This window comes from Trichechus manatus, unplaced genomic scaffold (genome assembly GCF_000243295.1).
Source record: "Trichechus manatus latirostris isolate Lorelei unplaced genomic scaffold, TriManLat1.0 scaffold00010, whole genome shotgun sequence".
NCBI lineage: Eukaryota > Metazoa > Chordata > Mammalia > Sirenia > Trichechidae > Trichechus > Trichechus manatus.
The window spans coordinates 4425836-4449116 of record NW_004443946.1 but is presented as its reverse complement, the minus strand read 5'-3'; the positions used below and the strand labels follow the sequence as shown (position 1 = coordinate 4449116).

General features: G+C 38.5%; 1 protein-coding gene across 1 annotated transcript in view; it reads right to left on the bottom strand.

Annotated features, from left to right (window-relative positions):
- PSMC6 (proteasome 26S subunit, ATPase 6) overlaps positions 1–22682 on the bottom strand; it is a 27978-nt gene extending 5296 nt beyond the window's left edge. Inside the window, exons 1-13 of the mRNA XM_004370868.2 lie at positions 22553–22682; positions 21498–21577; positions 21364–21403; positions 21076–21128; positions 18935–19002; positions 18358–18472; positions 14037–14124; positions 12672–12733; positions 12464–12587; positions 12035–12096; positions 10018–10138; positions 9362–9442; positions 4847–4918 (exon numbers count right to left, since the gene is read on the bottom strand). Of these exons, the coding sequence (XP_004370925.1) occupies positions 4847–4918; positions 9362–9442; positions 10018–10138; positions 12035–12096; positions 12464–12587; positions 12672–12733; positions 14037–14124; positions 18358–18472; positions 18935–19002; positions 21076–21128; positions 21364–21403; positions 21498–21577; positions 22553–22679 (1093 nt within the window). The 5' untranslated portion in view covers positions 22680–22682. The remainder of the gene's footprint in view (positions 1–4846; positions 4919–9361; positions 9443–10017; positions 10139–12034; positions 12097–12463; positions 12588–12671; positions 12734–14036; positions 14125–18357; positions 18473–18934; positions 19003–21075; positions 21129–21363; positions 21404–21497; positions 21578–22552) is intronic.
- Between the last annotated feature and the right edge of the window lie 599 nt (positions 22683–23281).

Here is a 23281-nt window from a genome sequence, read left to right as displayed (position 1 = left end):
ATGTTGCCCTATGACAATGGTTAACAATCTCACAACACATCAACAATATCCTTACTCAACCTTGGGTTCCCTATCACCAGCTTCCTTGTCCCCTTCTGCTTTCTGGCCCTTGTCACTGGACTCCTGTACCTCGTTATAGACTGGAACTCTTATGCACTGCTGGTGGGAATGCAAAATGATAAAACCATTTTGGAAAATGATATGGCACTTCCTTAGAAAGCTAGAAATAGACATTCCATATGATCCAGCAATCCCACTCCTAGGAATATATCCTAGAGAAATTAAGAGTCGTCACACGAACAGACATATGCACACCCATGTTCATGGCAGCATTGTTCACAATAGCAAAAAGATGGAAACAACTTAGATGCCCATCAACAGATGAATGTATAAACAAACTATGATACATACACACAATGGAGTATTATGCAACGATAAAGAACAATGATGAATCTGTGAAGTATCTCATAACATGGATGAAACTAGAGGACATTATGCTGAGTAAAATCAAGTCAATCACAAAAGGACAAATATTGTATGAGACCTCTATTGTAAAAACTCATGAAAAAGTTTACACACAAAAAGTAACAATCTTTGTTGGTTACAAAGGATGGGAGGGGTGGGGGGGCAATACTAAATAGACAGTAGGTAAGTGGTAACTTTGGTGAAGGGTGAGACATTACACAAACTGGGGAAGCTAGCACGACTTGTACAAGAAAACGTCATGGAAGTTCCACAGACAAGTCCAAACTCACTGAGGGACCGAATTTGCTGGGCGGAGGGCTGTGGGAACCAAGGTCTCGGGGAACACCTAGTTCAACTGGCATACCACAGTTTATAAAGACAATGTTCTACATTCTACGTTGGTGAGTAGCGTTTGGAGTCTTAAAAGCCTGTGAGCAGCCACCTAAGATACTCCACTGGTCTCACCTCTTCGGGAGCAAGGGAGAATGAAGAGAACAGGATACAAGGAAAAGATTAGTCCAAAGGATTAATGGACCACAGCTACCAACGCCTCCATCAGACTCAGTCCAGTACAGCTAGATGGTACCTGGCTACCACCACTGACTGCTCTGACTAGGATCATGACAGAGGGTTCTGGACAGAGCTGGAGAAGGATGTAGGACAAAATTCTAACACAAAAAAAGACCAGATTAACTAGCCTGAAAGAGACTGGAGAAACCCTGAGATTATGGCCCCCAGACACACTTTTAGCTCAGTGGTGAAGTCACTCCCGAGGTTCACCGTTCAGCCGGGAATTGGACAGCCCCATAAAACAAAATGGGACTAATGAGGCACAGCATTTAAGGGACAAGGACTAGAAGGCAGAAGGGGAAAGGAAAGCTGGTGATAGGGAACCCAGAGTTGAGTAAGGACAGTGTTGACACGTAGTGGGGTTCTTAACCATTGTCATAGGGCAATATATGTATTAACTGTTTAATGAGAAACTATTCTGTTCTGTAAACCTTTATCTAAAGTGAGAATAGCAGCACAACTGGTGGAACGTAATCAACATAACTGAATTGTACACGTAGAAATTTTTGAAATGGTGTATCTTTGGTTATGTATATTTTCACCAAAAAAAAAAAAAAAACAACAAAAAAGGGTCCTCCAAGGCCAAGAAGAGAGCATGCTGACATGTCGTGGGGTTGTTAACCAATGTTATAGAACAATAAGTGTACTGACTTGACTGTTTAGTGAGAAAATATTTGTTCTGTAAACCTTCACCTAAAGTAGAATTAAAAAAAAAAAAAAAAAGAAGTCTGCGCCTCACGTGTATTATTTTTTGTTTTATAGGCCTGTCCAATCTTTATCTGAAAAGTGGGCTTCGGGAATGATTTCAGTTCTGGATAAACAGAGCATCCAGGGGCCATATCTTCAGAGGTTCCTCCAGTCTCTGTTAGATCATTGAGTCTGGTCTTTCTTGTGTGAATCTGAATTCTGTTCTACATTTTTCTCCTGCTTTGTCGTGGACTCTCTGTTGTTTTCCCTGTCAGGGCGGTCATTGGTGGTAGCCGGGCACCATCTAGTTCTTCTCGTCTCAGGCTGGTGGAGTCTCTGGTTCATTTGGTCCTTCAGTCCTTCCGGCTAATATTTTCTTTGTGTCTTTGGTTTTGTTCATTCTCCTTTGCTCCAAGTGGGATGGGACCAATACACATTATCTTAGGCGGCTGCTCGCAAGCTTTTAAGACCCCAGATACTACTCACCAAAATGGGATGTAGAACATTTTCTTTATAAACTGTGTTATGCCAATTGACCTAGATATCTCCCAAAACTATGGTCCCTCGGCCCCAGCCCCAGCCCCAGCCCCAGCTGTTCTGTCCCTCAAAGTGTTTGGATGTGTTTAGGAAACTTCTTTGCTTTTGCTTTGGTCCAGATGTGCTGACTTCCCCTGTACTGTGTGTTGTCCTTCCTTTCACCCAAATAAATTTTTAAAGAATAAGTGAATCTGCAAAAGATATACATTCTAATCTGAAAAGACTTGAATGGAAAAAAAAAAAAGACAACTATAATTGAATCAAGTGTATTTTACCTTATGGAAAGATATGTTGACAAAAAAAGGCAATGATCTATCTACTTGAAGTCTAAGTGAAAGAAAACCTAACAAGTTAAAAAAGAATATCATAATTTGATGGCATCTGCCTTCAAGATCATGGCACTGCTTCTGTTTGGATTCCAATTTTGAAAAGCAATCTTTTGACAGTAATTTGGTCCAGGGTAGATTTTGGAGAGAGAATACCTAAGTCACTCCAAGTAGATCGAGTATCAAAAGTTTGCCTTTTAATATTTTTGCTTATTAGTAAGTCTCAGTGAGCATGATTTACACTGATTTGTACAGATAGTTTCTAGAACTGAAGATCTTTGAACGAGATACTGAACCACAGTATACCCACTAGAATACTCCTACTGAGACGCTATGCCTGAGCAGCCTCTTTAAACACTGTTTATTAGAAATGTTAAAATAAATCTAAAGGTGATATGAAAACAAAAGGAAATCACATATTGTAATACTTAATAGTTCACCCTCAACCTATGAAAGTCAGTAACGATAAAAACTACTGTAGAAATTTATTCTTTCAATTATAAGATTCTGTTGGAAGACAAAGAGTAAATAACTCCGTGTAGGGTTTTAAAGCAACTTGGCACCAGAAATAAAAATAGGATCACACAATCCAGATAAAGAATCATATTCACCACATAAACCAGAGACCTCATCAGCCTGAGACCAGAAGAACTAGATGCTGCCCAGCTACCACCAATGACTGCCCTGACAGGGAACACAACAGAGTCCCTGATGGAACAGAAGAAAGGTGGGATGCAGAACACAAATTCTAGTAAGAAGACTAGAATTAATGGTCTGACTGATACTGCAGAACCCCGGAAACCATGGCCCCTGGATTCTCTATCAGCCCAGAACTAAAATAATTTTCGAGGCCAACTCTTCAGACAAGGATTGGACTGGACTGTGGGACATAAAATGATAGTTGTGAGGAGTGTGCATCTTAGCTCAAGTAGATACAAGAGACTAAATGGGCAGCTTCCATCCGGAGGTGAGATGAGAAGGCAGAGAGGGTTAGGAGTCGGCTGAATGGACATGGGGAATCAGGGGTGGAAAGAAGTGTGCTGTCATAGTAAGGGGAGAGCAATTAGGGTCACATAACAATGTACGCATAAATTTTTGTATGGGAGACTAACATGAAATGTAAACTTTATGTAAATTACAACAAACAAAAAATAAAAATAAAACAGAATTATATTAAAACATTACTACATATCACAGAAGTTAATGGAACAAAGAATCCATAAATCAATCTTTCAAAGCTTACTGTTCACAGATTAATATCAGAAAACATGTTATCCATTTTTCAGCAGATAGAGTCGTGCCATGTAACATCCAGTTGGGTAACATCCGATCACGTATACATCTATCTATGCTGTCCATACAGGCTTTACAGAGGAGCCCTGGTGGCACAGTGATTAAGTGCCTGGTTGCTAACCACAAGATCTGCACTTCAAACCCACCAGCCATTCTGTGGGAGGAAAATGTGGAAGTCTGCTTCTGTAAAGATTTATGCCTTGGGAAACCCTAGGGGGCAGTTGTACTCTGTCCTATAGGGTTGCTATGAATTGGAACTGACTTAAGGACAATGGGTTGGTTTATTTTTGGGAGGGGGCTTATAGGCTTTGGGTGGTTAATAACCACAGGATGTACATAAGTTGGATGTTCGGGGACTGTCTGTATATAACACGGTGTTCGCACAACGTCCAAATCACATTAACGCCCTACCTCACAGAACATATCATAGGCATTAAGTGACGCGTGACTGTAGCTCTGGTGCCAGCCCCTTCTGATTTAAGCCATGGTGTGGTAGACAGTACTGTACAACCTCAGATTTACCTTAAGGGGCCAGTGTCCTAACATTTGCATGTCTCTCCACATTCTGTCCCAAGCTATCCTGAGTTGCAAAGGAGTTAATGTCCCCGAGGACAAATCTCATCCAATGGGGGATGACAGCTGGTAAATAAATGCTCTAGTCTCCCATCTTTCAGGTGGATAATTCGAGAAGGCATTCTGTATGTTTCTCAGAGGCCTCCTCAGAATCAATCTCCCCTTGCCTACAGCAGCCACCTCAACAGCATACTCTTTTATTAGCTTTTCCTTTTTCTACCTCATTTCCCTGTTCTCTCTCTCCTGCTTCCTGGAATAAATTTTAATAAATAAATAAATATGAACCCAAATCCTTGCAAGACTCAGGCTCTGCTTTTGGGCACACCCAAACTAAAACACATTTTTAGCAAATTAAAAAAATCAAAATCAATACTAGTAGAACTTTAAACCCTTACCTGCTTCAGTGCAAACATTTCTCAGGTCTGCTCCATTAAAGCCATCTGAAAGCTTCACAATTGCTTCATAATCTGTTTAGGAAAAAATACTGGAAATTAGAAAAAGATAAGACTTCTTGATTTATACCCACAGAAAATTTAAACCGAACAGCCCGTTTGAATTTGATCAGTTAGGCATCATTCCTGTTAATACCCACGAGATTAACACCAAAAACTGTAATTCTGTTAAGTAAACCAGCATTAAGCAGAAACAGACACATTTCTGAAACTTTAAAGCCAGGAAATGTCATCAAGATCTAAAAGCATCTTAGCCTGTTTCTATGCGGTGATTTATAACGCTGTGCATGCGTGAACTTCAGATACTTGTCAAGCAATGACTCTTATAAAAACTATAACCAAATCTTTAACTTGATAACACTAGAATATTCAAAACCATTTGTAACCACAATGGGATTTACTTTAATCACAGAAACAAATATAAAATATACCAAAAATAGCCATCAGACGCAATTTTATCATATGGAACTTTTAAATGCTAGAGCAGGCCTTGGCTAAGCTTTCCTGGGCAAATTTTAAGTGATTAAGTACCAGATCTATGGTAATAGCAATAGCTACGTATATATAATGACAGACATGAATTGAAAAGCTGTCAGTTTGACATAGCAGCCACGGATTCGATACCAGATAGGGGGAGAGAAAAGGAGTCCGTGGGTGGCACAAACAGTTAAGAGCTCAGCCACTAACCAAAAAGGTTGGGGGTTTGAACCCACCCACAGGTGCCTCAGAAGAAAGGCCTGGCAATCTGTTTGCAAAAGGTCACAGCCATGAAAACTCTATGGAGTGCAGTTCTATTCTGACACACATTGGGTCACCATAAGCCAAAATTGACTCAACAGCAACTTTCTGTTTATTTGTTTTTTAGGAAGAGAAATAAGAGAGAACAATGATACAGGCTATTACAATGTGAATAACTCTGATGAAGACACCCTTTATCAGGCAATCTAGGGTGTTTTATCAATCTCTATTTAAAATCACCAGATATTCATTAATTAGTCTTCAATCAGGTTCAAGGTCATTGTAAGCTTCTCCAGAGCCAGGATCTTCCAGTATAGCACAGTATCTGGTGTTTAGCAAGAGCTCAATATTTATGGAAGAAACCTATAAATTGACACCCTTGGTTCATCTGTCTCTCCAACTCAAAACTCTCTCACAAGAACAACGAGAAAGGTAGCGAAAGACAATAATCAACTATTTGTAACTGTTGTTTAAAAATTTTTAACTATTTTAGATCATTAACTTCCAAAGGACTTTTAAAGTTGTCTGGCAATTTTACTAGATTCTCCTAACAAACTTTTTCTATAAAGGACCAGATAATAAATATTTTAGGCTTTGTGGCCATAGAACTGTCAAAACTACTCAACTCTGCTATTGTAGTAGGAAAACAGCCATAAATGATACATAAATAAATGGGTGTAGCTGTGTCCCAACAAACTTTATTTATAAAATCAGAAGGCAGGTAGAATTTGGCCCACAAGCCACAGTTTGCCAGTCCCTATTCTAGTCCAGTCTTCATTTTCATATATAATTAGTTTATACCTTCCTCTATGTACTCAAATTTCTAACACTATTTCCCTGTCTTTACTCAACTTACTTCCTATTTCACTGAGAAAAGTAGAAGCAACCAGAAGAAAATTTAGAGACAAGTTCCTGCCATATCTGCAAACCTGTCATAATCAGTACCCATATTTCCTGCCTTCCCTTCTATTTTCATAAATGAAAAGTCTATGCTCATAGGCCAGGCCAACCTCTCCTCAAGGAAAGTGCATTATCAATTTCTCTCTCTCTCCCATGTATCTATCATTCCTAGCAGCGCGTGCACACAGTTTGCCCCCACACCCCCACACTGAACCCAGTGCCCTCAAGTTGATGTGACATTACAGGACAGAGTAGAACTGCCCCACAAGGTTTCCAAGGCTGTAAATCTTTACAGAAGCAGATCATAGTATCTTTCTGCCACGGAGCAGCTGGTGGGTTCGAACTGCTGAGCTTTCGGTTAGCAGCCAAGCACTTTAACCACTGTGCCACCAGAGCTCCTTCAAACACACAAATGTTGTAAATTCTTCCACCTTAAGGAAAACTCCCCCAAATTCTCGTCTCCATTTCTCCTCCAGCTATAGCCCTATTTCTTCTCTGCTCCCCTTTGCAGCATAATTTCTTCACATAAAAGTCTAAACTCAATGCCTCTCCTCCCATTCTCTGAAAATCACTTGAAATAGGCTCTCATAGTCATCACTCCAAAGAAATTACTGTTGACAAGGTTACCAACAATCTCCACATAGCTAAATCCAAAGGTCTACTCTCAGACCTCTTATCTGACCTATTGTCAGCATTTGACAGGAGATTCATCCCTTCTTAAACTAATTTCTTCATTTATCTTCCAATATACCACCAGCTCCTTGTTTTACTCCTAGCTCTGTGACCACCTTCTCAGTCTCCTTTGATGGTTCACCTTAAGTTTCTAATGTCAAAATTATCTAGGCTCATGGTTTAGGGGGATATCTAGGTCAACTGGCATAACAAAGTTTATTAAGAAAATGTTCTGCATCTCATTTTGGTGAGTGGCGTCTGGGGTCTTAAAAGCTTGTAAGCAGCCATCTAAGATGTATCAATTGGTCCCAAACCACCTGGAGCCAAGGAGAAAGAATAACACCAAAGACACAAGGAAAATATTAGCCCAAGAGACAGAAAGAGCCACATAAACCAGGCACTCCTTCAGCCTGAGACCAAAAGAACTAGATGGTGCCTGGCTATCACCAGTGACCGCCCTGACAGAGCAGAAGAAACGTATGGTGCAGAACTCAAATTCATGTAAAAAGACCAGACTTAATGGTCTGAGACTAGAGAAACCCTCAAAGACATGGCCCCCAGACACTCTGTTATCCCAGAACTAAAACCATTTCAGAAGCCAACTCCTCAGACAAAGATTAGACTGGTCTATAATACATAAAATAATACTTGTGAAGAGTGCGCTTCTTAGTTCAGATACATGAGACTAAATAGGCGGCTCCTGTCTGGAGGCAGTATGAGAAGGCAGAAAGGGACAGGAACTGGCTGAATGGACACGGGAAACCCAGGGTGGAGGGGGGAGTGTCCTGTCACATTATAGGGATTGTAACCAGTGTCACGTAACAACATGTGTATAAATTTTTCTATGACAAATTAACTTGAGCTGTAAACTTTCACCTAAAGCACACACACACACACACACAAAATTATCTAGCCTCAGTCTCTGAACCTCTCCTCTATTCACATCCACCTCTTTGGAAAATTTCATCTAATTTAAGACTTGGAAAACCATTTTTCTGCTAATAACATCCACATTTATATCTCCAGCATAGACCGTCCCAATGAACTTCAGATATAAAGAGGATCACTAGTCAACATCTTTATTTAGATATCTCATTGGCATCTCAAATTTAATACACTAAAACCCGTGAAAGCCAGAACCTGTGTATGGCAGAAACTTGTCAGAGAAGAAAATTCAAATATTTTCCACTAAAATGAACGACAGAAAAGTAGTAAGACTGCACCCTGTCAAAGGTGGAAAACTTGTGAGACTTGTAAAAACAAGGCAGTGACATCAAGTTTCCGCTTTCACTGTATATCCAGAACCAAATTCCTTATCTTCCCCTTAAAACCTAATCCTCCCCCATTTTAGTTGATGGCAACTCCACTTTCCCAATTGTTTGGAGGCTCATTATACTCTTTTCTCTACTTTTATGTGTTTGTCATTTTTTATAATCAAAGTTAATAATAACAAAAGTGAGATTATTTCATTCCTCTGTTCAAAATCTTCGAATGGCACCCATCTCACTAAAAGTAAAAGCCAAAGCCCCTACCCCATGGCCTCTATAAGGCTCTACACAATCTGGTTCCGCATTACCTCTATGATTTCACCTGCTATCACTGTCCCATTTACTCTGCCATAGATGCTCTGGTCTCTGTGTTGCTCCTTCAATGTACCAGGCATGCTCCTGCCTCAGAGTCTTCTTACTTGCTGCTCCCTCTACATGAAAAAACCCACTCCCCACCCCCCACCCCCTGGATATCCATGTTTAGTTCCTTTACCCTTTTCAGGTATCCCCTACTTGATAAGGCTTTCCCTGTGCCCCTCTTGCTCCTATTTAAAAATACAAACACCATGCCCACTCCTGGAGTTACCTAACCCCCTTTTCTTGCTTTATTTTTCTCCACTTAACACCATCTAATAAACTATATATTTTACTTACTTTACTTGTCTTTCCCATCAAGTATGTAAGTTCTATAGAGACACGGATTTACCTGTTTTGTTCATCACTATATCCCAAGTACTTAGAATAGTTCCTAATGTAGAGTAGATATTCAATAAATATTTGCTGAATTTAAAACCAAATTTAGGAGACCATCAGTAATATCCAATAGCACTTTACTTCATTTACCAAACATAAATACATATAAAATAAGTTATTACCTTACCTATTTCACCATGCTTTGTAATGGGACCTGCATGGATTTTCAATATATCTAATCTTGCTTGTTCATTTGGTAAATCAATGTCTGAAAATAAGAAATGATTTGGTAATCAGGTTTTTTTGTTTGTTTGTTTTTAGAAAAGGACATAGAAAAAGTGAGATGGACAGCAGGTAAAGAACCTTAACCCTCTTGTGCCCGGTGGTACATAGAGTAACCATGAACTTTTTCAGCCTCCGGGGTTTATTGGGAAGCTGTTGCACTATTGTTAAGTGTGTGCTGCTGCAACGCAGGGGCCTCTATGACTGTTTGAAACCAAAGAAACAGGCATGTGTCACAAATTACTGTTTTTACAGGGTATTGTATGAGGTGACTGAATTTTAGTAGGAAAAACAGAAAATTGGACAATTTTTATTTGTTATACATATGTACCAACAGACTCTGGTGGGGACTCGTGGCCATAATTAGTGGTACTTCATATATATCACTAAACATTTAGGGTAGGCTTGTGGGGGGAGGGGGGCAAGAAGAAAAAAATCCATACTACCTACCAAAAATTCAGACACACTCAATGATTCAGCATGCTTCCATTAATGAAAACACATGCTATCAACAAAAAATTCAAAGCAGAAAATACTTTGGTCACCAAAGGGTTAACTTACGTATTTTCCTATCTAGTCTTCCTGGACGCAGCAAAGCAGGATCCAGTGTATCTGGTCTGTTTGTAGCCATGATCATTTTAACTCTATGCAGAGTATCAAATCCATCCATTTGATTCAGTAACTAAGAAAATATTTATAAATAAGAGATACACTTTACAAAATATTCCAAGCATTAAAAAATATACAATGAACAACTTTTATATGCCTAATGCTATGAAACGTACTGTCTACAGAAATGTGACCTTCAGAATAGCCATTGACATTTTTTCTTATGTAAAAGAATATAATTTTAATCCTTAAAATACCAAGATAGGTTATTCTACCATGTACCTTTCTATAGCTATCAGATAGCAATGTTGTGTTGATAAGTGCCATCCAGTTGGTTCCGACTGATAGCGACTCTACAGGATAGCATTAATATATCCAAAAGCCTCCATCTATGAACTAAACTATATGGATCTGATTTCTAATGTTCAAATTCTTCTCATGTAATTTTTTTTTAAATAAAAATTAACTAATAAAGTCCAGTATATGAAGTACTTGTGGTATGCCAGACACAAAGTTTACATTAGGATAACTGCATACAAAGATTTTTCTACAAATCTGATAATACACTGTATCTTTTTTCAAATAAATCTACTCCACATAGAAATACTGAGACACCAAATATATTTCCTTCCATTCCCAAAGTTCTCTTAATAAATGTTGAAAACATACCTGTACTCAACAAATTCTTTAAAATACAGCTAGCCTAACAGTATGTGACCAGTTACATGAATAAAACTAGCAGTTGGCGTTGTTTTAGAATACCTCAAATTAAGATTTCTAAGAGACTCTATTATAACTAATTTTAATATACTATGTTTTCCAAGAACATCAATTTAATTTTCAAATAACCCTAATGAAAAAAATGCCTCAAGAGAGAAGTCATTGCATCACCAATGCTTTCTAGTTTCTATATGCAGAAGAGGGAAAATATATTTGGGATTTTGCCAATCTCTTACATAGAATTTGGACTGAGGAAAAGGAAAGTGGTTAAAGGCTTTATGTACATTCTACCATCCCACTGTGAGGCACTGGTGGTTCAGTGGTAGAATTCTTGCCTTCCATGTAGGAGAAAACCCATGGCTGTTGAGTCATTTCTGACTCATAGCTACTCTACAGAACAGAGCAGAACTGCCCTATAGGGTTTCCAAGGAGTGGCTGGTGGATTCGTACGGCTGCGTTTCTGGTTAGCAGCCGTAGCTTTTAACTACTATGCCACCAGGGTTAAATTCCCAGCCAACGTGCCACGTGTGTCTGTCAGTGGAGGCTTGCATGTTGCTATGCTGAACAAGTTCAGCAGAGCTTCCAAACTAAGACTAGGAAGAAAGACTTGGAAATCTACTTCCAAAAATTAGCCAATGTAAACACTATGGATCACAATCTGCAACGAATCATAGGCCTGCTGCAGAACAGGACAGTGTTTCATTCTGTTGTGCATGGAGTTGCCGGCCACCCAGATAGTAGCTAACACCACCACCACCATTCCATCATCCATCTTACTTCCTCAATTATCAGAACTGCTAGGTATTTCGTTGCCTCTCAATCTCAGCAATGAAGAGAGAAAAGAGTGGTTTTTGGAGCAGCCTCATATATAACTCAATTATCGCCAAGGCTTTTAATGTTTGTTATTTATAATATGTCTTACTATAACTAGCTTCAAGATGTACATTCACAATATAAAAGTTCAATCTACAATTTAAATATCTGAATGGCTGATCTGCTCAAAAAAACATTAACTAGTACAGATGTACATTAACTAGAATTTTGTATTTACCGCTATTATTTTCTAGTACTCCTTTTCTTACTAGCGATTGCGGTACAGAAATATGTCCATTCCATATTTTCAAATGCCACAATTAAATACGTTCTTTATTTAAAGTGCTGAACACATTTTGGCCTTCAAATATGGAATGTTCAGTTCTTCATTTAATAAATATTGATTTCTTTATAAACCCCTTCTACCAAATATTACCTCCATTAAGGTTCTCTGAATCTCTCTATCAGCTGAAGTACCCTCAGAAAAACGACGACCACCTAAAATAATAAGATTTGGAAATTTATATGCATTTCTCTTTTCCTCCATTATCATCATTTAAGACAACAGAATATGATAGTGTCTGGGGTTAAAAACATTAAGGTGAAAATTAAACAGTAAGATTATACTGACAGAGTTAGAATTGACTTTGGTATAAAGTTTTTCATTTTGTCAATGGTAAAGGTTATTTATTAAAATTGAATAAACTGTTCTAAAAATGTTTTTAAAGTATCATGTAATTTGTTGTGCTATATACTCTATACAAATTGCAATTAGAAGTGAGGAGAAGTTCCTTCAGATTTTTTAAAAATTTCCTAATCCTTTCAAGATAAGTTTAAAATAAATTTTAAAAGATATTATTCTTACCAATAGCATCTATTTCATCCATAAAAATGATGCATGGTTGATGGTCTCTGGCATAATTAAACATTTCTCTGATCAAACGAGCACTTTCACCAATGTACTTGTCTACAATAGAACTAGATACAACCTAATTAAAGGAAAAACAATAAGGTAAACATAAGGCAATTAAAAAAAATTAATTTCAATAATACAAAAGGAATCTTCCCTTTACCTTTAAGAAATTGCAGTCCAGCTGGCTAGCAACAGCTCGTGCCAAGAGTGTTTTTCCTGTACCTAGGAATGACAAAAGAAGTCCTAATTAGATAGAAAGTAAAAACAAATTTTCGAAAGCCTTTTTAGAATTGTAATCCTTTGGATGCTAAGTTCTAAAAAGGATTTTCAATTAAAATTCCAAAGCACTAAAGCTCTCAATATTAAAATTTAAATTTTTATTCAAAATATTCCCTGTGATTTTATTTTAATCTCACTGAATACAGAACTTTTTAGAAATATACCAAAGCTTACAACATGGATATTGTAAACTACTGTTACATTACAGTCCATTGGTCTACTCTGCACACTGAATAATCTTTTATCAATGCATAATTTTGTAACATCAAGCACTGGTTATTTGAAAATTAAGTTATGCAAATCTTCACATATTATACAATATTAAAAAGTCATATTTGATGATAATATTACCCATGTCATCAGAAAGTCTTTAAGTATTAAAGTCTTAGCAAGCTACAAGCTCAAAGTACCAGATACATGCTTTTAAAATACCAAATTTTTGTTTAAAAGCTCAAATTTTATCACTAGCAAAAGATGATGTCAATTGTTTTCTTTAACATGATTAGCTCACTTTTTAAATTTTTTAAAAAAATCGTTGCCCAATAATCAAGTATGAACGACCATGGTTTGTCCGCAAATTGCCCTTTCAGGTAAACATGGTATTCCATGAAAAGCAGCTAATTCACCTGGCAACTCAAATAACTGCACAAGTGCTTTTCCTAGAGACAATTATCCTACTTCAGTATGCAGCAGAAGTACTTATGTGTTTTTTCCACTTTATCAAACTGAATACAAGACATTAATCAACATTTAATAAAATTAATAATTTTTACTGCTTCACCATGGATGTTTTAAAGTGAAACAAGCCATTTGTTCTACACTGCAAGTGTGTGGCAGTCAAGAATACAATGACTACTAGTACCATTTGTAACTGATTCATGCTATAGCACCAGCATTTTTACCCACATTGCTTCTGCACCATTAGTGCAGATGTCAAGATAGTGAAAAATGCAAATAACTTAGTATTATGAAAGTAGTTTTGACCTTAAGGCTGTAAGGGATCCCCAGAGATCTGTGAACCACTTTGAGGACTGCTGCACTAGAATCCCATGACATGTTAAAATATACATACTACGAGGCAAGAAAGGACTAAGCGTGCCTGAAGGAACAGAAGATACACATCTCCTAGCCCACCCCAACTTTGAATGGAATGGAGGTTGAAAATCCCACATTAAATTTCCCCCTTATTTTTTTTATTCTTTAATTCATTCATTTATTGGTGGGGCAGAAATAGTTCAATACCAACCTGGTGGTCCATATAACAAACAGCCTTTTGGAGGTATTATTCCTACACGCTGGAACAATTCTGGGTTTGTAAGAGGTAGTTCTATTACCTAAAAAAGAAGTTGCATGCTTCTTAAAGTTAGCAAAGATTTTGACGTATTTTTTTAAAAAAAATATACACATAGTTAAGTACACACATTATGATTCATAATAGTTTTGGGATTCCACGTTACCTACAACAACATATATTACAAGCTTTTCTTCAGGTGTTATTTCTTTTAAGTTAATTTAAAAAAAAAATAAATAATGGTTATTTTAACAAACCACACAATTGCCTGGGGTAGTGTAGTGGATACATAGCTGTATATTTTGTCAAAACGCATTTGAATTATACACTTAAAATCTGTTCATTTTAGTGGATGTAAAGTACAATTCAATGAAAAAATTAAAACTGCAAAAAAATCAGTTACATTAAAAAAACTACATCAAAGATCTATACTCTTTTGCATTTTAGAATATAACACCAAATAATTATGAATATGAGAATGGATTTGGGAAGTCAACTGCCACTAAAAGAAAAACTATATAAAATTTTCTTATGTTGGCATTTTACCATAGCAGCCTTAAAAGGACAATATGTTCTGATCTCAATGTCCTACTAAAATTGATTCAAGCAAAGAAAACTGGAGAATGGAAATACTAAGGGTGTGACAGCCCAACTTTTGAAATGATTTACAGTACTAGAAACTTGAGAGATAAACTTCTATTTAATAGTTGTGCCTGTAAGATGTGATTAGGACAAGCCAAAGTGTAAGAAATCAATATTCTGAAGTGTTGCATATGGAAAAGGGTACTCGGGAGAGGGGGTGTTCAGAATCTTTCTGCTCTTATGGCTAATGCAGCCAATCAGTGTAAAAGGCAAATTTTCAAAGTTCCATGAAGCACTTTTTCTTCCTTTCTTGTCCTTTATTAAATACAAGGTGAGAAAAATAGACCTTTATTTAAACTTAGGCCAGTGCTTCCTCAAGTATGGTCAAAGAACAATTTATTTTCATAATCACCTGGAATACGTGTTTAAATGTTAATTCTTGTGCCCTATTCCCAATCTACTTCATCAAAACCATTCTGAGGGCCTAGGAATGTGTATTTTAAATAAGAGTCCCAGAAAAATTAAGGACTGAAATATGAGAACGATTAGCTTAGGGCTTAAATCAGATGATGTAACATGTTCAGCTATCCCCATTAATTACTAAATATTTCCAGTCTAAATAAGGATGAATATCAATAGAATACTGTAATATTCTTTAAGATACAAAAGAGATTAAACAAGCAAGTTAGGGAGCAGAGATGGGGGCGAGGAGGCTGATGCCAAGCCACATGGATATCTCCACAGAACCAGGAAAAAACCTGAAGAGACATGGACCTTCTCTCAGACCCAACAGAGAGAAAGGGCCTTCCCCTAGAGCTGGTGCCCTAAATTTGGACTTCTAGCCCCCTAAACTGTAAGAAAATAAATTTGTTTGTTAAAGCCACCCATTTGTGATATTTCTGTTATAGCAGCACTAGATAATTAATACAGAATTTGGTACTGGAAGAGTGGGGTGCTACTCTAACAGATATCTAAAATGTGCAGGCGATTTTGGAATTTGGGTAATGGATACTGGCTGTAAGAGTTTTAAGGTGCCTAATATAAAAGCCTAGATTGCCTTGAAGAGACTATTGGTAGAATTATGGATGTCAAAGGCAATTCTGGTGAGGGCTCAGAAGTGAGGAGAGCTACAGAGATGTCTCTACCATCTTAGAGAATACATATGGCACTAGGACAGAATGTTGCTAGAAATATGAGTGTTAAATGTGCTTCCGGTGAGGCTTTAAAAGAAAACAATGAACATGTGATTGGACAATGGAGGAAGGGCGATACTTTTTATGTAGTGGCAAAGAACTTGTTTGAATTATGTTCAAATGTTTGGTGGAAGGTAGAACCTGTAGTTGATAAACGTGGATATTTGGTTGATGAGATTTCTAAGCAAGATCTTAAAGGGGCCATGTGGTTTCTCCTTGCCACTTATAGTAAAATGCAAAAGGAAAGAGACAGACTTAAAAATGAACTGTGCAAAATGAAAACAACTTAAAAGATTTGGAAAATTCAAACCAAGGACACCTGTCTTAGAACGTTCACCAAGCATGTGGCTAAGCAATCTTTTGTTACAGAGATTAAGCCTGTGACTGATAGACCTAACCAACTACCACAGCAGAAAATCCATCAGCTTAGGCTGAAGGAGTTAGAGACAGGACAAAAGGAAAGAAAACTGCTTGCCTCTTGGAATTCTACAGGCAGAAAACAGGCAAAAGGAGCTATATATGTTGTCCTCCAAGAAAAGGAAAGGACCATCCCTGCAGCAGCTCGGAGATCAGCAGAACTGTTGGAAGGGGTACTGGAAGCAGGGCCTTCTCAGTTTCGAAGGGTGGGGTCAGTCTTTTGGATCTCAAAGGGTAAGGGCCACAGCCTCCTAGGTTTCAAAGAGTCGGATCTTCACCAACTTGGTTTTGGAGTGTGGGGCTGCCATTAAGGTGTGCCGGGAGAGGGGCTGCCACCCAAAGCTGAGGGTGCAGGGCTACCATGTCCAAGGGGCAGAAGAATGGGGCCTGCCAGGGCCCAGGGGCTGGAGTTGCCACTTACATGGACCAGGAGAATAGGGTGGCCTAAAGCCAAGGGGTAGCCCTGGTGGCGAAGTGGCTGACAGCTTGGCTGCTAACCAAAAGGTCGGCAGTTCGAAGCTACCAGTCACTCCTTGAAAGCCCTATGGGGCAGTTCTACTCTATCCTATAGGGTCACCATGAGTCGGAATCAACTTGACAGCAATGGATTTGGTTTTTGGTAAAGGTAAAGGAGCAGAGTTGCCATCCCAGAGGGCCTGGAAGGCGAAGCTAAAGCCCAGGGCTGAGGGGCCTCTACCCAGAATCCAGACAGGATGGCCAACACCCAGAGTCTGGTGGGCAGTGCCATTGCCTAGATGGTTCCAAAGAACAGAGGATTGTTTTCAAGCCTTAAGAGCTAATGTAAATTGTTCTGCCTGGTTTTGGACTTGCTTGATGCCTGTTATCCCTTCTTTCCCTCCAATTCCTCCCATTTTTAATGGAAATGTCTACCTTGTGCCTGTTCCACCATTGCACTTTGGAAACAGAATTTGTATTCCAGATTTCCCAAGTTCACAGATGAAGAGGAATTTTGTCCCTGGATGAATATGCCTGAAGTCTCACCATATTTGATTGAAATAATTTGGAAGATGAGAATTTGGACTTGGAGTTAAGACTTTTGGGATGATGTGATGAGATGAATGTGTTTTGCATGTGGCAAGGACAAAAATTTTGGGGACCAAGGGTGGAATGTTATGGATTGAATTATGTCCCCCAAAAACATGTGCTGTAAATCCTAACCTCTATGTCTATGGTTATAATCCTATCTAGGAATGGGTTGTCTTTATTATGTTAATAAGGCAGGATTAGTGTAGGGTGTATCTTGAGTCAATCTCTTTTGAGATATAAAAGAGATTAAACGAGCAAGTTAGGAAGCAGAGATAGGGGAAGACTGATGCCAAGCCACATGGAGATCTCCCAGGAATCAGAAAACAAGCTGAAGAGACAAGGGCCTTCCCCTAGAGTTGACAGAGGGAAAAAGCCTTCCCATAGAGACAGCACCCAAATTCAGACTTCTAGCCTCCTAAACTGTGAGAAAATAAATCTGTTTGTTAAAGTCATCCATTTGTGGAATTTCTGTTATAGTAGCACTAGATAACTAAGACACCATTTATGAAGCAAGGCAATCCTGATTTCAGTTCATCTCCTAAGAGCTTAAGACTTAAGCTACTCCTAAAGGCAGCATTTTTCTTAAGCGGCAGCAAACAGCTTTATCAAAATAAAATATTTAAGGCACAGGTAATCTACTCTGCTGTAAGAGTGGGAAGCTAATAATAATGGGAGAATTACAGGGAAAATTACATCACACACATTATTCAAATGTGTTCTGGCCCTCTTACGATAACCAAAACCACAGATATCAAGGGCACTGGGCTATATCAATTATTATTAGCTTTTCCTTTTCTTCAAAAAGAGTATAAACTTTTTCTAATACCATATTATTTCCAAATTACTAAACACCAGTAACTGTCAAGGGCTAAAAATTCAGTGCTATTCTTTTCTCAACAAGACGGTTAAATCCATAATATTCAGTAACCACTAGTTGAACAAAGAGTAATTTTCATTCAGTTTCTCCCTTTGGGCATTCTAAAACCAGTACTATTTATTAATTAGTAACTTCAGAAAACAAAGGATACAGTACCAACCTCTCTTAATTCCCGGATCTGTTCTGACAGCCCTCCAATCTCAGAATAAGAAACATTCCCAGGGTCCTCATGAGACATGTTGTAAACCAACGGATCCACTTCTCTTGGCAAATATCTGGAATGATAAGGTATGTATTTTTCTTTTAAAAGATGTATTTCCTCTGAGCCTACCGAAACATTATAAATGACTCTTATGCAAACACCTATAGGTGATCTTATGAAGACGTGCTTACAGTAATCAGAAATTAGTAAAAGGGAAAGAATTCAATATATTTAGTAATCTCAAGAGCACCTATTTTGAATAAGACCTTCCTTCTGTGAAAAAAACAGGTAGACTAAATAGAATAAGACGCCCTAGAGGTGCAGTGGTTAACAGCTCAGCTGCTAACTGAAAGGTTGGCAGTTCAAACCTACCACCTGCACACGGGAGAAAGATGTAGCCGTCTGTTTCTGTAAAGATTTACAGCCTTTGAAACCCTATTGGACATTTCTACTCTGTCCTATAGGGTCGCTATAAGTCAGAATTGACTTGAAGGCAACAAGTTTGGGTTTCTGGAAATAGAATTAAGAAACGCACCTCATGATAGTTAGCGTAGTCATATCCAAAGCAACTCTTGTTCCTGGCTTCAGCTTACTCTTGTCAAGCTAATTGTGTAAAAAAGGTGTTACATAAACACTTAAAAAAGAGAAAAACACTTAACGAGAACATAATATTTAGAAGTCAAATAATAATTTTTGCCCTTCAGAGAGAACACTCCATGCTAATATAAGGGATTATAAAAGTAACAATTTAAAGTTATTTCCATCTGCCCCTTAAGAATACCCTTTTGTGCATCCTCAGTGTGAAATGTGAAATCATTGACACATGAAGTTAGAGGTAGCAATGACCTTGTGTTTTTGAAGAAATGGATTTTCAAAGGTTCACTATTTAATACAGTTTTGCTCATTTTTATTCAGGCTCTGTAGCATACTGACTTTGGGAAACAATACCAAAGGATTGACAGAGAAATCCCTTAGTGAAGACTGTAGGGGAAAGAAAGGGAGGAGCTTGAAAGATGGGCCTATTAGATTTATTTTGAAAACTATAACTTTGGCGAAGAATATGTGTTACTTGATCATAGGAGATCAGGGGAAAATGTACTGTTTCCCCTTAGAGTTTTTATTAAAGTGCTAAAACACAAAACAAAACAACCAGCAGCCACCACTCATGCCTTCGCTACACGCCAGGCACTACACTAAGCACATTATATACTAGGTAGGATCATACTAAACAATTTATTGGTTTATCTAAGCAGGGTACTTTATTTAGCTAGAATTCGATAGGCTCTACCCAACAGATTCATCTCACACTCAGGGTACTACTTTTCAAACATAGTTACTTTTTGATCCTTAAAAACTACTAAACGTAACCATTTTGCCAATACAATTTCAGAATCATATAAATTACTGACTACTTTTCATAGGATTTTGCAAAGAACTCCAAATTTTGGATTTAGTGACATTTAAAATGAAGTGGAGGCATAACATTAGGTTTAATAAAATGGATTAAGCTAAAAAAAGAAAACAAAATTGCTAGATAAGTGAGTTACTTGAAAAAAAGAAACAAGCAGAAATTGATATGAAGCTATTTCAACACTTACATCTTTAGGGAATATATACTCTGATTTTTCTAACATTTTCCAGTTTTCAAATATTCTGTTGTCCTGATACAACCATATCTTAGAAATGCCAACTTGTGGCATCCAAAGGACTCTAAAAGGGGCATATAAATCCTGTCAGATCATGCATCCAATATTTTGATTTAGAAAATGTCACCCCACTTATATGGTAGGCAAAATTCTAAGACTAGATTTACCTCCTGAGTTAAATTCCATTCTACAGCCATGTCTTATCCACGCTTTAAAACCTGAACCTGATACAAATACTGAGAAAGCTTTTCTAATGAATTTAAAAGAATGTGCTGCCTAAAGACACTTCCTAAAGAACAAGGTAGTGCACAGACTGAGTAGGGTAGCACATATTTAACGATTTAACACTGTTTGTTGGTTTTTGATGAATGCAAAATAAAACAATGGAGGTATTATAATTTGTCTATCCTAATCTGAATAAACTGATACACAATCAATTTAGGCTTATAACACAGACTATAAGTAACATTTCTGAATGTTTACACGTAAAAGATAGGTAATTGACAGGGTCTAAAATTTTAAGTCCTCTTCAAAAAAGACATTAAAATGATCTGAGATCTTTTGAGTTCTAAAATTCTTTGATTTCCAAGTGTGTAGCACTGACTGAAGCAGCGCTGGTGGTGCCAGTGGTTAAGCACTCGGCTGCTGACCAAAAGGTCAGCGGTTCGAACCCACCAGCTGCTATGCTGGAGAAAGATGTGGCAATCTGCTTCTGTAAAGATTACAGCCTTGAAAACACTACAGGGCAGTTCTACTCTGTCCTATAGGGTCGCTATGAGTTAGAAATGAATTGATGGCAACAGGTTTTAAAGCCGACTGAGGCAATGTGATAGACTGGATATGAAGAATACCAGGAGTCAAAGACTATGGCTTGAGTTTAGGCTTTGCTAATTATTAGCTAGGTCTCGACAAATCACCATGGGGGTTATGGGCATGACACCTGACCTGCTTACCTCAAAGATTAAACATAATAACTTATATGAAAGTGCTTTTGTTAATTATAAAGCACTATACAAACATAAAATATTACCTGTCGACGACAACCCACAACATATCTTGGTCCATTTGTAGCTTTAACAATGACTAGAGGAAGAAAATGAAAGAACAAATGGAAAAACAAAGTAAAATTTAAATATATCCACATAGTGGCCATTTCAATTTTATTTGTCCTCCAAGAAGACAAGAATTGAAAGAAAACAGTCTATACAACAATACCATCCCCCTTCATTACTGTCATTAAATTAATAAGCATTTACAAAGGTGGGGGGGGGTGCTTGGCTCTTTTTTTCTTTACTAATTAACAATCTAATCCACTTACATTTTTCTTCAGTTAATTGCTTAAGTACTTCACCCACAATCTAAGAAAGAAAAAAAAACCATTACTTGTTGCCAACAGCTAAAAAAACAAAGCAAATTACCATCACCCACTACACCCCAAACTCCATTACCTACCTGCCCAACACTTTGTAGGGCCTTCAGATCATTTTCAGATTTTTCATACTGCTTGGTAAGTTCTTTTAATTGTTCCCTTACTGAAATAATATAATTTGAACACTTTTGATTAAAGAATAATCTTAGTCCACCTCACTACGTCTCATTTTACTTAAGTTTATTTCACTTTTTACATCCACAATATCAAACCACAAAATAAGGCTGTATGTAATGAGTATGTGACATGTTTAAAACAAAATGTTACAGAAAAAGCATCGCATTTTTATTTCCTTGATCGACAATATTTGTTTAAAGCACATTTTAAATTCCATTCTTAGCAGACATTGACTACAAATCCGAATGATAAACAATGAATTAGGCTCTTCCTCATCCCTTTACCTATCTACCTGGATTACTTTCTGGCCTTCTACCCTAAATAAGCTCAACAGGTGCAGTTCTCCACAGAACCATGTGGTCGCGGTCTTCCTTCATTTAAGTAAACCATTCCAGCTTTTCAATGAAGGTGAACTATGAAAAACCTTAAGCACCCCTTTAGCTCAGGAGGTAAGAGAAACTTGTGTGCCTGATATAGCACAACATGAAACATGAGGAAAGAACGAGGAGGCTTACTATGACCAAAGGACTCCTCTTGTAAGCTCCGCGTCCGGTTTTCAACTCCACTAACAAGCCAACTCCTCAGGTCTCATCTCTTGCTTGAGCTTCCTTGACTCAAGCCTCTTCCCCCCTCCAGGTCCCGGGACATCACTAGCTCTGCCATTCTTGCACCCCAGCCTGGGAAACATTCCTGGCCCACTTCTTACTCCTCCTCTAGTCCTTTTCCACTTCCATCTCAGAACCAGAGATGTTCCCTCTGTCACCTGGCCCAGACTGAGCCATTTCCACGCCCGAAGAGACGCTCCTTTCCAAGCCCAGGGCCGGATGACAAAGCGCCTTGTCCCTGGACCAAGGCCTTTCCATCCTCTGGGCTAGTTTGCCGGGTTCGGCCACAGGCCTCCCTTTGTCAGAGCAGAAACGGGTCCAGAGACGAGATTATGTGGAAAGAAAGGTGCACTCACACTCCTTTAGACGGCCGTCGATCTCCTTGTGCTCCAGCAGCTTCTTGCGGTAGTCCTGCAGCGCCTTATCTCTAGGGTCCGCCATGATGAGAAGCCGTCGCTCATAGGGGATGCCGGGAATGGCCATGGCCGCCAGGGCGGGGGAAGGGGCGGGGCGAGGGAGGAGAACAGCCCTGGAGGGGCGGGTTCCTGGACGACCCCGGCCTTTCCGGTTGGCCCCGGCCTTTCTACTCCACTTCTTCCCCTGTAGCCGAGTCGGCTCTCGTCTGGCGCCGGCGTGCACCGAACGAGGCCTCCAGCCATACTGTCCCCTGCAGGCAAGGCTGGGTGAAGCTGAGCGCTGTTAAATTTCAGTTTTCCCCCGAGAACCCTCGGGATTCTGTCACGGCTGTCCGGGAACCACAAAAGGCAATGCAATAAACTGAAATGGAAGTGAAGTAGGGAATGCGCAATATTTCAAAATAGCTCCGATGGCCTATCGGTATAGCATAGAGTCGGCACAGGACCTCCAAGTACAGAAGCAGTAGGCAATTTCATTCATTCATTCATTCAACGAATGAGGTACTAAGAATACAACTGCTTATGATGTAGTCGGAAGATAAAAACTAATTTCAGAGTGTAGTATATACTATGATGGACGTAAATTATGATAATGTTACAGTGTAAGCTGAATACAACTAATTTCGAACAGATATCTGAGATGATGAGCCAGCCATTCAACAAACTGGA